Below are 19209 nucleotides of genomic sequence, written 5' to 3' on the forward strand. Positions count from 1 at the left end.
TAGCATTCATTACTGATAATTGTAAAAAAATAATAATCATTATTATCATGGTAATAATTCAATGTATAGCGATGTAGTGATATACTTATAAAATTTACATATATTTAAAAATAATTTTTACAAACAGTTGCAAGCTATCCGATATCCAATTCAGGATGATATTTAAAATATGGAAACTGTGTTTACTCATGCAATTTAATTGTAAACAAAAAAATAAAATTATACTGGACAAATGTTGATCAGTGAACAAACAATATTACAGTTGATTAACTGCTAATTCGCTCTAGCGTTGTCGAGTTCGTTTGATGTTCAATGAATCGATTACTAATTCACTGATTCATATATATGTTTTAAGTCATACATGTATTTTTGTATTCTTTAAACATTACAGTTTATGTATGAATTTAAATTTAAAGTATAAAATAGTTTGTCAAGCATGGTAGATATATATGATATATATTACCCATAAACTTAAAATAAATAGACACGATTAAAATAGTAAGACTTAAAATATTTTTTTATGATACCAGCATCAAAACTTGAAGTTTTGGTGTCTCTACAGCCAGTCAAAACAAGCTAATTTCAGTTCAATGTCGCAAACTAGTATATTCTACACCTAGGGAGGAAAGTAGAACATCTTAAGCCGCGGGTATGATTGCCAACCCGAGCCGATGGCGAAGATAATCATGAAAAATATGATGTGTTACACAGGAAGAAACACAATTTCAAACTGCGGATGATGTCAGCCAACTTCACCCTGGTCTGCAATCGTTTCGTTTCATCCTTTGTCACGCAATATACTATAGATTTCTTATAAATAGCGAAAATTAAAACAGAATTAGTCTCAATATTAATTTGTCCGATTGAAGTAAATTTGATGTTTTTCGTATTGTCTGCATCGAAATTGAAAGTTTTAATTCCCGGTAACTCAGTTTATGCCTTTATTTCTCCTCCCATACGAAAAAAATATATATCCGGGCAAATCTGTATATATGAGACATATATTTATATATATGTTGCATAAATGCGACATATTCCAAATTTGCCCGGATATATCCGGATATATATTTTTTTCGTATGGGCTTTTTATGCACTCCTTTCAAAATCGCATTTTTTGATTGTGTCAAAGGGCACAGGGTCAAAGATTCTGTCCCATGTCACTAATATTCTGGCTAATATTTGAAAAGACGGAAGAATTTGTTATCCAGTATTTTAAAATATGATCGAGGGCTCCTTGGATCATTTGTTGAAGCCCTCGAACTTCAAACTTTCTATCCTTGTAGTGTAATATACTATTGATTGTTTTCAAATTCATTCAACTGTTAATATTAAATAGCTCGTTTAAGTTTTGCAATAATCATCTAAATCAGTTCGTTCATTCAACAGTGATTTCTTTAATCTCAAGACTTTAATAATACGAAAAATAAACTTTTCAAGCTTGGGGAGCTCGAAATTATCAGCTATCTAGATAATATTTTTGAACTTTACTTTTACCTAACATTGTTAAGGTATTTTTTTTCTTACGATTCTTTTCTTGAAGGTTAAATCTTCTAAGGCTTCGTTTAATGAGACCGAAAAAATCCTTCAGTATGATCTGCTACTTGTTTCACGAAATAAATCCGTTATTATAGAACTTAAGCTTCTCCTAACTACACTTGAGTAACTAAAATTCTCTTTGAGGGGATTTATTTCCAACAATTATAATTTAATACATAGTTCAAACAAGCTTGATAACATAAATTTTAATTCGATTGCGTCAGATTAATTAAGAAAATGATAATTTATGTCTTGTAATGGCTTGAGGAATTTCGAAATAAAGTTTAAAAATAATTTATAATATCATAAATTTATTTATGGTGATTTTATAATAGATCAAATTACAGATAATTATAATATGTAGATTATTTAAAGGGTAATTAAGATCAATATAAATGGCTTGGACATGCATGTTCAACTATCGTTCTTTCATGAAAATTACTGACGTTCCCTGGCATTGGCAAGTCTTAAATCTTTGTCAAAAATAAAATACGGCCAATCTTCACCAATAAATTTAATGGATAATTTAAATTATTCTACATAAACACAAACTTTAAATACTATTTTAAATATTCGACATTTTAGTCATGTTCTTCGCTACACAATTTATTTTTACGCATATGATTTATTGGTGATATTACGGTGATATTTTAACAAAATCAGTAAGTTTTTATTTTGTTATCAATTAACCGCTAAATACACTGGTCACAAAAATCAAGGGATATAAAAATCTATTCTCTGTACGACCAATATGTCTCAAGTTATTGATTGTCAAAGAAAATGAACTTTTTTGATTTGATCAATGATAACTCGCCGCCCTCAAATCGTCGTAGAGACTTTTTAAGGGCGGCAAATTGAAGGGCATAAAATTTACTAAAAAAGTCATAAGGTCAGATTATCAAAAAAAATTTATTGAAGCCCATAGACTTTTTTGAAGACGACCAAAAATTTGGAAAATTTGTTTTGCGTCGGTTTTCTTAGGATTACTCTGGAACCGTGCATGAGGAAAAAATTTGAAGTCCAGATCTAAAAACTAGAAACTTGAGGCAACAATTTGCTTTTTTTGTTTCTACTCTACGACCATTTTTCACTGAGTTACAGCATGTCGAAAATCGCTCAAAAACTTGGAATTTTTTTTATATCCCTTAATTTTTGTGACCATTGTAATATTCCAAACTTCTCTATAGTATTTGTTCAAAGTACATCATCTAACTTGAGGAGGGTCTCAAGTAATGTTTGTCTAAGCTTTTCTCTTAAACAAAACCTTTAAACGCAAAATTAAGAACGAGCGTCGATGCGTTTCCAATAATCTAGTAATCTACGTTTTCATTTTTCGAAAGTGTTCATTTGTTAAAGAGAAAAACGCGGACAAAGTTTACATTTACTGCGCAAGTATAACAAGGACAGTATCGTTCATCGACTTGAGAGTGATAGAGAAAAAAGTTCAGACCCCTTTTAAATCTCAGTTGTTATAATTACATACTTTCTATCTTCAATACATATTTGAGAACACACATTACCTAATACAGCCTAACCTCGTTATAAAATTCTTCTCCTCAATTTGTTAAAAATTATCTGGAACATCCCCCCCTCCAACCGTCTTATTTACATTTCGTATCCGGTTCTCATTATAAGACTAACTTAGTCTGCAGAAAACACAACAAATTTCTCTTGTACAAAACAAAATATTGAGTTTTATAGCGAGCACGCTAATAGGAAACCCGAATTCTAAGAATTTTTTCCCCTATCGTCCGGACTTAGTTTTATAATGAGATTGAACTGTACTATATCTCCGACGTGCAATCTCATCGCTTAATCATTGATGCCAGAGACCCAATGTATGCATTAGGGCATAGATTTTAGTATATAATTACATATAAGAGGCTTCCATGATCACCACTCTACACTCACCCGTCGCCAGACTACTATAATCTGATCAATTCAAGATGTACTGAGACTCTAATCTGTGATGAAACCAGCCCTGTTCTATTTTTGGAACAACACCATTCTAAGGACGTAATTAGGAGAAGGAATCGCTGGTTCACTGCGCAAGTTAAGTTCTGTCAGGGTACGCAGTAATGTTCATCGTGTGAATGCGTTTCTAATACTCATGAAAGTTATAAGAATAGACGTCTTATATATTAAAGTACACCTCACTTTACCCTGGTAGGACCCTGCCATGGATTTCGTCGTGAATATCTTGTTGAGGAATACTTTAATTGTTCTTGACAAGGACTTGACACGAATCTAGTAGGGTAATACCCTATTACAGTATGCCTTACATTACTCCAACAAGGTCTTGATGATCTCGGATCGAAAAATTTGATCTCTTTTGAATCAAATATAAATTTTACGTTATTTCTATTCAATTTTACTTTTTATTTGTATTCAATTAACATGTGAAACCTAATCGAGTATTTCGACTATTTTCAGACTTGTTTTCAATAATTTTTAGTCTGGTTTTGGTCGCCTATATATCTAAATCACAATTTTTTATCAAAATATTTTACCTTCTTTTTTTTAGACTTTTGCTGCCTATTATTTTTATTAGTTTCTTTTTGATCGTCTTTAGATCAAAAACAGCTTAAATTTTTTTTTAAATTTAAAGACAGACCAATTGGTTCAAATACGATCTAATTAGACTAAAGTCAGATCAAACTTTATGTTTTTATTTATTTATTAATTTTTATGCCAAGGCACAGTGTTGCCAGGTTGGGGGATTTTCCCCTAAATTTAGTGGATTTTAGACGGCTAGTTGGGAAATCTAGGGGAAACATTTTTTTAGGGGATTTGTTCAGGGGATTACAAATTTCCTTAAATTTAAGTTGAAAAGAATAAACGAAGAACGATTGCAGTTCAGAACAGACATTTTTAAAATTTTTTTAATAAATTATCAATGAGAATTACAAACATGCTTCATTATAGATAAAAAAAACATATTTTCTTTAAAAAAAAAAGAAAAATGGCAAATAATCGTTGTCCACATGTTAAACAGCGTCCTCGTTTAAATTAAATAATTTATTAGAGTTTTAAACAATGTTTTAAAAATTTTAAAAGATTTTAACTATTAAATAATTTATTAGAGTTTTAAACAATAATTGAAAAATTTTAAAAGATTTTAACTATTAAATAATTTATAAAATGTAATATAACTTATTATTTATACTAAGTTTCGTATAAAAATATGTTTTTCATACTTTATTATCACCTGTACTAAAAATGGTTTATTTTGTTCGGAAAAAAATTTTAAACTAATAAAACAATAAGAGTTTAATGTATTTTTAATCATAATTAAACACATTTTATACTAAACACAATATATAGTACATTGATTCTTCAACAAGCTTTAGAATATTAATTATAAGATCTTTCATTTAATGATATCAAAATCAGCAGACATTTTATAAATTTTTAAAGTTTCTAAGAGATAAAATTTGATAAAAAAAAATTATCCCCAAATGTTCTTCAAGTTTTTTTAATTTTTTCACGTGCAAATTTTTAATTTATATTTATATAATTTATTTATTAAAAAAAACAAATTCAAAAAGTCATCAGACGTCTGATAATTTCAAAGTCATTTAATTTAGGGGATTTTATTTGAATCTAGGGGATTTTACGCGGGCGTTTAGGGGAAAGTAGATGAGTCCATCTGGTAACACTGCCAAGGCACAGGCCAAATAGCAACTTTATACATTAATATCGTTTGTTTACAAGAGTAATTTTATTACCTAAAATCACAATTTGTGAAGGAATATTAATAGACGATTTAACTCTTATTGTATAATTCAATTTTTAAAGTCTAAATTGAATAGAGAGTCAAACATTTTATTTTTAAAAACCTCAAGACTACTAGATTTTAATATCTCTGGAGGCAGATCTTTCCAGAGATGAATTATTGAACCGACAAATGAATGCTCGTAAAACACTGTATCAAAGTTTAGAATTTTAAACAACATATTATTATTTTTTACTACCAATCTCTCCGATCGTTTGACATCTACCTCTTCGACAAACAGATCACGCAGATATTGAGATTGTCCTACTTCAAGCAGTTTGTAGAAATAACAGGCCATATAATAAACTCTTCTAGAATTAACAGATAGCCATCCAAGTATACACCGATTTTAGTGTGATATACATGGAAGAATAAGTATTGTTACAATTATAGATGACAAAGTTTACAGTTTCTAATGTATTTTTAATCGAATGAAACGTAATTACGAATGAAACACTATTAAGGACTGAAAAAAGTCTTATATAAAACTGTAATGATTATTGAATAATTGCTGCGTCTTAGATACTGTTATTTTTACAGTTTCGAAGTAGGACAGCTGATATTTGAAACTACGATTTTTCCACTATTCTTTTTTCTATGTGATGCTTCAATAAAAAAAAAACTATATATATTTCTAGCTTCGTGAAATTGTTTAATAGATGAAAAAACGTTGCGAATAATTTAGTATTCGTTGAGTGGTTAATAGTTAATTAAGCAAGCGTGTCTGGAACTCCATTAAAACTTTGGCCATTTTGGTGATTTTATCGGAATTTGATATCCCTCACATAACTGAAATATTTATGAGATTTTCACCCACTTTACTTTATCAGTTTGCGTAATTAATGTTTTTTTATAATTATTTTTTTTTATTCGCTCATCCACTTTAATCAGAGACTAAATTAAAAAATAATAAATAATCAAATTTATTCTATATTAATTAATGTAAATTAATATGTTCGTTCAAAGATTTATATGTCAAACTTTATGAAATAATTTAACGAGACTTGATGTTTGCTATAAGCTCCCTAGGTACTTCTGTAGTATGTATAAAGTTTGTACTGTTTAGTCATAGAGTAATGACCTTTACATAAAGACAGAAAAAATGACGAGTAGACGTTCTAGTAGTCAGTTAATCAATAAAACTAACCTCAATTAAAAAGAGAGTATTTTATTAAATGACGTCGTAACAAATTTCGATTAGTTTTAAATGTAAGCAATGACGTCATAGGTCTCAATATCGATTATATGTTACGAGTCATGACGTTTTTGCAGAATAGACATGAGTATATAGGTACTTTAAATCGACCCGAAGTTACTCGAACTCACGTGAATCATTTATTATCTTGTCGTTAATGTAGATATAAAATAGAAGTTGAAGCAGTTTACGCTCACACATGAGTCGTTTTTCCAAAATTATAAAAGTTCTTATCGATAGAAGTTCTTATCTTCAATATCACATTTTGAAAACCGTATATTTAAATTTAGTTTGCTCTATTAACTCGATTTTCCAATAGTGAGACACAGAAAAAAAAAGGAACATCAGAAAATTCCCAAAACTTTGATCACTAAATTTTGATTCCTCGGCTTTATATTGTTTCTTATTATATATTTTTTATGATGCATAAAATCACGAACACGGTGAATTGGTTTTGGAAACCTTTACATGGTTGAAATATAGTCTAGTATGCAATGTAAGTACAGCCCAAGCTCGTTAGAAGTGATACCGTTATAAGCAACTTCTTATCGGGCTTTTCGTTACGACTTTGAAACTCCCGGGTTCGGATTAAGCGTTACTGACATTTAGTTACAAAAGTTATCAATGATCATTTGTCTTTTTAACGCCATTTCAATCGTTGCTGATAACCAGCGACTTGCAAAAATTAACATATGTAACGCACACATATAGGACATGCGCTGAGAACTAACACGGGGGAGCCTAATTCTTGGATGTTACCAATAAATTTTTCCCCCACAACCTCTGACAGTTACTTTTAACGAGCTTGGACTGTATCGTAACAAAATTTTGAAATTACTATACTGTATCATAACCGTCGAAAATTCCCGATCCCCCAAATTACCCAGACAGCATTCAAGTCGGAATGACTGCTTTACGATGTCTTTTTGAAGGCGTCCTCAAGAAATCATTATGACATCTTAAAAGTGTCATTTTTAAGAACTCTTTAAGAAGAGTTTTTGAAGACTCCATAAATAAGACATCAGTTTTGTGACGTCTAAATCTATTCTTTTTTTAACTTCTAAATAAAGTCAAAATTAGAAGCTCCTTAAGACGTCATGGTAAGTTCATACTGAAGTCTTATTTGCGAAGTCAGAAAAAATAACTTTTTGAGAACTCTTTTTAAAGACGTCTTACTGAGTTCGCTAGGTGGCTCATTCGACATCTTGAGAACTTCTTAAAGACTTCTTTAAGATATTGATAAGACGTCCAAATCATAAATAGGAAATTCAGAATTCATCAAGACGTCATTTTGCTGTCTAGGTAAAATACTCTACCCTAAACATCGTCATTGTAAAAACGCAAATAATTTTTTTAAATACTAAATAAATGCTACTTAAAAGTACACCTCAAAAAATTCAATACAACCTAGTTTTATTTGACAATACATCTGATTCGAAGTGACCGACACCGATATCGCGCACATCTTGATTTAAAAGCATTATTTCGGGAACGTTCCCGAACATGACACATGTTCCCAATGATGTACAAAAAAAAAATTATTTTTACTATAGAGCTTAAAATACTCAATGATAGACGCGTTGTTAATGTTCAATTATTCAAGACATATGTCTACAATAGAAGTATCATTTCGTGAATTAACGAAGTGAGTTTTTCAAATAACTTTCGGAATGACAGAATCTCATGACATTTTTTCTGTAAATAGTTTCTATTTACATTACGTAAAATTATATTATATGCAAATCTTTCCTCTTAAATATTATTCATAGACCAGTATAATAATGATCCAAAGCGATTTTCAAGAAGATAACCTCAAGAATATTTTTATCAAAATTCATAGTTGAAATCCAGCATCTGCGTGATTTTATGCTATAAAGATATTTTATAAAATAGAAAAAATGCAAATGTATACGTACCTTTAATCTTCAATTCATAATTTTATCTTCAACGTAAATATTATCTTCAATTCAATACATCAAAGTATGTTTTAATATTAAAAAAAAAATTGAAAATTTTTTCAATTTATATTCTTCTTAAAATTATTAAATTAAATTAATCATAGTCATCAATACGATACTATAATTAGTCGACGTCTACTACTTTTTGAATTTTTTGCAAAATGATAAATTAGAAAAAAATTGCACTTATAGTTTTTTGAATTTTTTACATGAGTGTATTTTTCATTCTTTTAACTTTCCGGTATGAAAACTGAAAATTTTCAAAAAAAGAGACGTTGTTGCTTTCAGGTCGATTTTCAAAAATTGAGTTTTTATCAGATGTCGACGTTTTGAGATCCCAGGACGTTATAGGGATGGTAAAGTCGACTTCGATTTTAATCGAAAATCGATTTTTCACTCAAAATAATCGATTTTTTACAATCGAACTATCGTCATCGAAATCGATTGATAATCGACTTCAAGCTTCCGACTTTAGTACGGTTGACGTCGCAACAGCAGCGCACCAAAGTCCGCAGATGCTATTTTCATGCAAATGGAAAATATAAAGACGAGATCTGTTCACGCAGAGAATTTTACAGTATTTTTTGCATCAAAAATTTATACACAAATTACTATAGTCATAGTAACATGAGGACAGTATGGAATTATTGTACAAATTACCAATACTGTAGAAATTTTTGAAATACATCGAACAGAATTCACAAGGTGCATTGTAATTTTGACAAAGCAACAAGTAAAATTCATACCAACTGCATAGTAAAATTTACCAGGCTAAATCAGAATATTTAATATGCAGTTGGTATAAATTTTGTCTGTTGCTTTTTCAAAATTACAATGCACCTTGTAAATTCTGTTCGATGTATTTTAAAAATTTCTACAGTATCATTTGTTACTATGATCAAAATGTCCTCATGTTACTATGACTATAGTAATTTTTCTATAAATTTTTGATGCAAAAAATACCGTAAAATTCTCTGCGTGTGATTATGCCTAATAACCTATCGCTAGTAACATATCACTGTTTACATTTTTTTAATAACTCTCTCATGACTACATATTTTTTAGTACTAATAGTCTTTTTTACCGCTTTTTGCAATTAAAATTTCCAAATAAGTTCCTGTGATTCATAACAAACACCAAATCAACAAATATGTCAAGTATAAACGATAAGTACGGAGAAATCATTTAGATCTAATAGGTTTAAGTGTTTGTTTTCGAATATTTTAAATTGTTGTTCTTGTATGTTGATATAGCTTAAAAGTATGGATATGTTGAAATAAAAGTTACAATATAAATATAAGTTTTGAATCTTTGTCTTTTAAGTAAATTATCATATTGTATGCAATAGTTTGCTTGAATGATAGAATAACCGAAAAAATCGATTAAAATCGATTGTGAACAACGATTAATCGATTCTTATAATTACAAAAATTACGATTAATCGAAAAATCGAAAATCGATTTTTTGAATTCCGTTTCCATCCTTAGGACGTTATTATGATCATTTTTTAATTGGAGGTCCGGCCGTTCGTGTGTAAACTTTTTGTGTCCGACATGCAGAGGGCGCAAACTATACGATTTCTGTCAATCTGTTTAGTTAACTTACCTTGAACTCGTATCGAAAAGTAACTTCTCTCTAAAAAGTTTTTAATTCTTGTGTTTTTAAATTAAATAAACATTAATTAATTTCTGCCGTTGATATGACAAAAAATTTTGTTCGATACTTTATGCTCAAAGGTAAGAACCCTGACAAACTTGAAGTGAAGGCACGCGTTTGAGGTTATGGATAAATTCTCATCAAGACCTCGTACTATATCCGGTGTTCATAAGAATGCGCCCATAGCCTCAAACTTGTGACGTCACTTCATGCCGTCAGAATTCCTACTGTTGCGCATATGTATCGAAAGTAACTATTCCTGTAATTGATTTGTTGAAAAAAATCCAAAAATTTGTATTTGTCTGCAAACTGCAAGCCCTGATTAAACAACTGAATTCGATCGAATTAAACATAATTAAATTTTTAATTCTATTTAATTAAGATAAATTCTGTTAATTCGGTACCTAACTTAAAAATGAATTCTGTCTAATTCGGCAGGAAAACCAGAATTTGTCCAAATTAAAACGAATTTAAATAATTCTATTCGGTTTAATTCTGATTAATTCGAAAATAATTCTCCAATTTCTGGTTCTGAATTCGAATTGAACTGAATTAAAACGAATTTGAAATTTTTAAATCGATTTTATTCTGTTTAATTTAAATTCAAATTTTCAATTCAGTTGACTTCTGTTTTGCAGAATTCGACAGAATATAACAGAATTAAAATTTTTAATTCGTTCGAATTCAGTTGTTTAATCACGGAGGTCATGTTATCATGATAATAAGGGTTTATAAAGATAAAAATAAATAGTAATCACTGGCAATAGTTTATTAAAGCAAATCTTTATTATAGCAATAGTGAACAATGGATAACTGTTAAAGATTTTAACATATTTTTTTTTTTAAATTTTTATTTTCGTTTTGATAAAAATAGCAATTGGATGTTTTAAGTTTAGGTGAATATCTAGAAGTTGTCTTATGACATTAAGTAAAAAAAAAATAATAAACATAAATTGATAATCGGGATAGCGATGATTATTAATGATAATATCGTTTACGCACGTGACGACGCGTGACCAACGATATATTTGCATGCACGAATCATAACAAGTTCGTGACTGGTACGTAAGAATAATTCGTATAATAAAAATCATTTATTTTTTTATTTATTTTTTTTTTCTCTATAGACTCTCTCATCATACGTTTGAAAAATTCTCTTTTTTGTTTCACTCTCAAATACTATACAATTTAACTTACGAGACGCGCAATTATCACTGTAAATTATAAACTATTTTATATATTATTTATATTTTACCAATATTATTATTATTATTCATTATTGTTATTATTATTTTTATTATGTTCAGTTTTATGAGTAAAAACATTTTAAAATTACAAATAGTATATGAAAATTTTGTTTACATCTAATAAAAAAAAATAATAATAACAACAGTAGTGGAAAGAAAAATTTTTCATATATGTATCTATGTATATATGTATATACATATATATGTATTCTCTTGTCAAATTGAATTTTACACATTCGGATAAATTGCTCGAGGCGGTTTTTTATTCTGCTCCATTTCCTCGCTATTCACATACTATATATGTTATGTTAAATTTAAAATGAAAATTGATAATATGCGCGGGAAAAAAATGAATAGCGTGCGGAAAAAATGATTGAGACAAGAGTAGAAGAAGAATGACTACCACAAGATGGATAGATTATTAATCTGGTAATCGTCGGTTTATATTCAAAATTTTTATCTAGGTCACGAGGCATCACTTTTTTAAATAAAAGAAATTAAAACATTAAGGAATAAATGAATAACTGATTGTCAGTAACAAAAACTTATCATATCTCAGTCGTAGTCACTTTTTAAAATTAAAAATATAAATAAAAGTATATTAATATTAATAATTATATTTATAATTAAAAATTAATAATTATAAACATAATGTATATTTTAATGAAGATTTTTTTTTTATTTTTTTTTTTTTGAAACTGCAAGACAGTCATTGGCTAGTTCTAATGATATTTAATGTATCGTCAAGAATTTATTCCTCTTCGTACATTATAATTAAAATATTAATTAAGTTATAATAATAATAATAATAATGATAATGATAATAATAATAATAATAATAATAATAATAATAATAATAATAATAATATGTCAATTATAAAAACTCATTTATTTTTAAATTTTATTATTATTCTCTCTAGTTTTTACGGGAACAATCATTATTATCATGCATCCAATTTATCATGCTTACCGAGATAGCTTTACCCACTTTATTTAATATTTAATATATTGATACGTCGAAATCTCGAATCGTTGATTGATCCTCTTTACTTATATTATAATTATTATTTATAATTATTTTTATAACTTAAAATTTATTAAATTAATTCATTGAAAATATTATTTAATATTTTTTTTAGGCTTACTATAGAGTCACATGTCGAGTATTTCGGCGCATCAAAATTTATTAGAGTCTATATATATATGAATATTAGACTGTGCCAGAAAAGTAGACTATTTATTTATTTATTTATTTTTGTTTTTTCTGAATTATACGAAAATTATTGTTCGAGATGACCAAAAAAATACTAGAGTTTGAGCTCTTAATGTCGAAATTGACAGCCGAGCCTCGCAATTTTCGATTTTCTGCTTAAATAACAGGGAAAATTTTTTTTAAAGTTTTGAATTTTATCACTTAGCGACTCAGTATATCGGAAAAATCAATAGATGTTTTTGTCGAAAATTGAATGCTCTACAAAAAAAGTCTGTTATTAGTTTTTGATCAAATTAATTTTTGAAGTTATAAAAAGTCTAAGTGGAATTTATCGTAAATTTTAGGATTTTTTTACTTTTCCGGCGAAACTATGAGACTAATGACCAAATATTACAGACCCTTTTTTGTAGATCATTCAATTTCCTACAAATTATTTTTTATCAAGTTTCCGAAATTTCTAAAAGTTCTTCAGTTATTTGCATTTCAAAGTAATCATAATCGGCGAGAAATTGCGATTTCTTGTAACAAATTGACATTTAAATGCGAATATTTAAAAAGCTTTCAGGAATTTTGGAAACTTTGTAAGAAATAAGTTGTAGGAAATTTAACGATCTACAAAAAAGGTCCTGTAACATTTTGTAATAAATCGCATAGTTTCGCCGGAAAAGTCAAATAATACTAAAATTTTCTATGAATCCAACTTTAACCTCAAATAACTTTTGAAAAATTCGATTTAACGAAAAATAGTAAGAGACCTTTTTTGTAGATCGTTCAATTTTTATCAAAAATATCCATTGATTTTTCCAATGCACTGATTCGCTAAGTAATAAAATTCTCAACTTTAAAAACTTCCCGCGTTCTTTAAATTTTAAATCGAAAATTGCGATGAGGCGGCTGTTAATTTCGATATTAAGACCTCAAACTCAGTTTTTTTTTTGTCATCCCAAACAATATTTCCCGTATAATTTAAAAAAAAAATCTATTTTTTTGACCCAGTAATATGTATATACATACATATATATTGATATAACATATACAATACTTGATAATCTTAAAAATAATATTTCTAACAACATTATGTTCGTCCTAAATTGCTTTCCATAATCACTCTCGTAACACCAATAATCCCGAGATGATACTTAAGATACTTTTAATAATCTTTTTACATACTATACATTTCTTTTGATGTGTCGTATATCAAAGAAGAATCTTTAATAGAACGAAAAAAAAACTCCATCATGTTTTGGCATGCTCCCCAATCCCATCTCGGGCAACTACGGCCAAAGATATATACCATACTATTTTTTCTTAAATCTTATTTTTATCCAGCATCTTCGCTTTCAATATAGTCTTCTTTGTTACCTTTGCTAGAAGGTAATATTTTAAATATTATCTTTATTATTTATTTTTTTATGTATTCTTCTGCTCTTAACTTGTCTCGAAATTCGTGTTATTAATTTTTTATATATATTTACGTCGACTTTTTAAAATAATAATTAATAATGTGTGATTGGCGGGCGGCTCACGTGAATATTTACTTGCGAATCAGCGATACGCGCACAGATATATCACGCGTAAACTCTCAGTTCGTGTTATAATATATAAATATAATATAAAAAATTATTATTATGTCAATAAAATATAAAATTATTATTAATTTAATAAAAAATTAATTATACTAACAATATTATTTTGTCCGATTAAAATTACTACAGATCAGTACAGTGATCTCTAGTATTATCGTAATTTTAATGAAAAAATTTTAAAAGAGAAACAAAATTTCGTAAACCGATGCACAAATACTGATATTTTTATGATTATTATTACTGTTGTTTATTTATTTATTTATTTATCTGTATACTTGATATTTTATTTCAATTTTACATTCTTAATTCATAATACTATTCAATACTTGTCGAAGCTCATGTTTCATTTGAGAATTATCATTTATTTTATTCCCTTCATATCAATTTTATATTGCAATTTACTGACTATGGATCGTGCTATTTTTTTTATTTATAATCATTACGGATTTATTTCTACATCCCATTATTCTTACTCTCTCTATATATATATAATATATATATTTTAGATAAACCTAATTTCATCAAAGTTAGAGATGTAAAAAATAAAATCATTTTTCCCGACACGCTGACTCATCTAAATCGTTTTTTTTTTTTTTTTTACGATAGTTGCCATGAAAATTAGTTTTATTTTATTTTGTTTGTACAGAGGCTTAAAGATTACATTTTATTTTATTTTATTTTATTTTATTTATTTATTTATTTTTTATACAAAACAATATTACCCTTCATTCGCCCAGATAACCTGCGGTGACCGACTCATCGCGAGGATACAAATATACATAATATCGTCAGTGTCGATATCAAAAATGAAATGTTTTTGAATAAAAAAAAATAATTAAAAAAAAATATGAATGTTTATGATATATTTTTGAAATATTTACAAACCGACGGCAATAATATACTATCACTTTGTTTTTATATTTAAATTAATCAACCGCTAGTACTCCGATAGAAAAGTGTCATGATTTGAATTTGCGTTTTATTTCATTAATATATAGACTAGACTGGGCCGAAAAAATCGACTATTTTTTTAACGATACTGTGAAAATATTATTTGGGACGTCAAAAAAAAATTATCGTGAAAATTTGAACCCTTAATATTGATATTAATAGGTGTATCATCGGAATTTTTGATTTTTTTTTTGAATGAGCGGGTTTTTGTCTCATAACTCTCAAACCATCGAGATAAACAAAATAGACTTGAATACATTTTTTATAGGAAATTAAATGCTCTACAAAAAAGGTCTGATTGAAATTTTTTGTCAGATGAACCGTTTCCTTGTAATCATGCCTTGAACGTTGATATGATTTTACAATTTGATTGTTCAACTGAAATTTTGTAATTAATGTAAAAATCAGTTTTCGAAAAAAAGCCATTAAATATTCTTGAAAGAAATTGAATGCTCTACAAAAAAAGTCTCTTTACAATTTTTGGTAAATTCACTCCTTTAAAAGTTATTCAAGGTTATTGAAGTCGTTTTGACTCAACCTCAAGCTTGAATAACTTTCGAAGGAGTAAATTTACCAAAAATTGTTAAGAGACTTTTTTTGTAGAGCATTCAATTTCCTTTAAGAACATTCATTGACTTTTTTTCGGAAACTAATTTTTACATTAATTACAAAATTTCAAAGCTGAACAATCAAATTATAAAATCATACTACTGTTCAAGGCATGATTATAAGGAAACGGTTCGTCTGACAAAAAATTTCAATCAGACCTTTTTTGTAGAGCATTCAATTTCCTACAAGAAATGTATTCAAGTCTATTTCGTTTATATCCATTGTTTAAGAGTTATGAGACAAAAACCCCCTAATATCAATATTAAGGGCTCAAATTTTCACGAGAATTTTTTTTGTCATCCCAAATAATATTTTCACAGTATCGTTAAAAAAATAGTCGATTTTTTCGACCCAGTCTTATTATAGACGATTGAAGTTCTCTAATAAATACTTTCAATTTGTATGCTGAGAAAAAAAATTCTGCTGCAAACTAGATTTAGTTCATCAAGTTGCCATTGGCTCAACGTCGCCGAATATTTTTGTGAAAAACGTCTCGTTTTAGTGAACTGACAGTAATTTGCAGCACATATTTTTTTTTTCACTGTAGATGTACATGTTTCTTCATAATAACTTGAATTTGCGTAAAAAAAAAGGCTGTCATAAAATAGTAATCCAGGCATTTATCAACCATTTTTCTTTTTCTTTTTTTTTAGAAGTAATTTTATGATAATAGAGAACTTTTTCACATCTCTACAGTTTAATGAATTTTAAATCTCTCTAGATACTTCCGTTAATTTTCCGATAATCAAAAGAATAAAAAAAATTTCCTACCACGATCATGACTACCGTCCTAATCAATTAACTCTTTCGGGTTATAAAAAATAAACGCAAACACTAATTACCTATAAACTAATATTATAGTTGTCTATTAAAAATTGCAAGTGACTTTTTAATTCCGTATGTACAATATGATCGCGAGTATGTAATGAATGAGATTAAGAAAAAATATAAATAGAGGAGAGACAACAAAAGATAAAGGAAACAGAATTAGAGTGAAGTAATGAATATAATTACTGGATGCATATGTATACATATATATACACATGTGTATGAGAAAATGGTTTTCAGATTATGAGCATCTCATGTAATATAGGGCAGTGTATTTTGTGTACAAATTAAGTAATCTACTATATTCCGTTGCTATATTCACTAAAGACGATAGAGTTAAACAGAAACACGGGTAAAATAATCTCAATAAAAGTAAAAGGAAGGATCCCCGACACGAATCCCTACGACGTTATTTTACAAAATTGGCCCTCGCTATTGTAACACACGCGCGATATTCAAAATTATAATTGTCAAGTACAAATATAATTTTACGTAATTAAAAATAATATATATATAATTATTTTTTTTTAACCGTTAAAATATTTATGTCGTCTGTTAATACTCAATGCCTTTAAAATACTGGTTAATTAAAATTATTAAAAAAATGATTAAAATTAAAGTTTTAATTAAAAAAAATAATTGTAATTACAACGGTGAAAAATGCGCGAAAAGTGTTTTTTATTTTGCGGAAAAGCCGTCGGTAATCTCATTATGTAACTTTTTTTGTACGGCTGTACATTTTATTTATTAAAATTACAGACGCAGTGAAGACACACCCAATTATTCTTTATCGTTATCATTACTATTATTATTATTATTATTATTATTATTATTATTATTATTATTATTATCATTATTATTATTATTATTATTATTATTATTATTATTATTATTATTATTATTATTGTTATTATTAATATTATTATTAGTTATTATTATTGTTATTAATTAGTATTATTACTATTATTTATTACTTAATCGTGCTTATCATCAGTCGATCGACAAGCAACTTTATATTTAATTAATTATTATGGACAGCTTCGTAATACATATTATTTTTTAGCGTCCGCCACCAACACTTATTAAATTATAAATGTATATCCTATTTAATAACGTGACACACCTCAAAACGAAACGAAATATATACACGTTTCATGATTGTTTTCTGCTTTTCAAAAAGTCTATCCGTGTTTATCTTAACATTTTTTTTTTATTTACCTTAATTGTTAATTTACGTACATAATTATTATTATGTCTTATAAACACAGGGTAATTTTAGTCATGAATTTTAGATATCATTAAAAATGATAAAACACGGATTTTACTCGGCTACCCATCCATATCACAGGTCTGAGAAAACAGAGAATACTTTTGACGTTCGTACCTTTACTTGCTTCAATTTTTTTTTTTTTTTTTTTATTTTTTTTTCGTAGTAGGCGAAATTATTTATGCGGCACTGGCGACTTTTAAGTCACTTGGTCCTCCAGAAGTCTATAATCGATCGAACACTGTCATACATATATATATTTTATATATATATAAATATGAATCTCTAATAGTTAAAAAAAAAAAAAAATAAAATAACGTAAATGTATTCGATTTTTAGACAGACGAATTCAAATCTCGTTTATTTGTTACGTCATAATCGATAGTGTGCCATGTTGCTAATTATTTATTTTATTTTTAACTTCAATTTAATTATTTACATTTAATTAAAAATGATAAATGTAGAAAAAATTTATTATATTTAAATTACTTGTTGAATAAAAATAAAATTAAAAAGCAATAATGGCACATTATCGTGAGGCAGTCACTGGAGTCTTTTAATACAACTTTTGTTTATTTTTTTTATTATTCACGACGTAAAAAAAAATTGGTGATGGCACTATTGTGTATTTTAAATCAAGTTTTAGAACACTTTCGCAATGTATTTTTTTTTTTTTTTAACTTTAGTCAAATTCACACAATGAACGATAATCCAGTCATCACACTAGTGTCAAAGAAGTAGTGAGCTATCAGAAACAGTAGTGGTGAGTAACACCAGAGGCCAATCTCACCGGAAACGCCGTTACTTGGCTGGACATTTGTACGAATCATCGTGTTGTAATCTCTGCTCAATAAAGGCTCTGGCACACCGTTTGATCACACCAGTGGTGTGCCATATACTTCATTCGTGTGAACATTCTGGTTGCTATCGTTCTGTCTTGATGCGCATTGCTGCAACAAAAAAATTAAAAAAATACGTCTTTTAATAAATCTATGTACTTTACGACCATTTCCTTTTTATAAATCGTAAAGTTAACCTAAGTCCCATATCGGGATATCGCACACCCCGAGTTAGTTTTAGATCTATGGTACAGTGACTATTTCAAAGTAGAATTACATATCGTTCACAAGAGTATTTATGCCTTAAATATCGTTTTTCGTGTACATAACCTTTTGTTTCAGGCATTACTTTAGATTTCGGAGTTTACTTAACCCCGGTGTGAAATATTGCGGTGTTACTAAGCTAGTAAATTAATGTTTTCTTATTTCTGCCGAATTAATATGTACCTGAAGATCATAACGTTCATCGCGCAACGAAAATGAAAAAAATCATGTAATTTGAGTGCTTAAGGGGTACAGTTCCAGAAGTTGGGGTTGGCCGAAGATTTT

At 28.0% G+C, this 19209-nt stretch overlaps 1 protein-coding gene across 7 annotated transcripts in view; it reads right to left on the reverse strand.

Moving 5' to 3' along the window:
• Positions 1-10882: 10882 nt before the first annotated feature.
• LOC130664844 (semaphorin-2A) overlaps positions 10883-19209 on the reverse strand; it is a 453448-nt gene continuing 445121 nt past the window's right edge. For all 7 annotated transcript variants that reach the window (XM_057465339.1, XM_057465102.1, XM_057465488.1 and 4 more), the window contains one exon: positions 10883-18771. In XM_057465339.1, the coding sequence (XP_057321322.1) occupies positions 18697-18771 (75 nt within the window). In that variant the 3' untranslated portion in view covers positions 10883-18696. The remainder of the gene's footprint in view (positions 18772-19209) is intronic.

Source organism: Microplitis mediator, chromosome 1 (assembly GCF_029852145.1).
Source record: "Microplitis mediator isolate UGA2020A chromosome 1, iyMicMedi2.1, whole genome shotgun sequence".
Taxonomy (NCBI): Eukaryota; Metazoa; Arthropoda; class Insecta; order Hymenoptera; family Braconidae; genus Microplitis; species Microplitis mediator.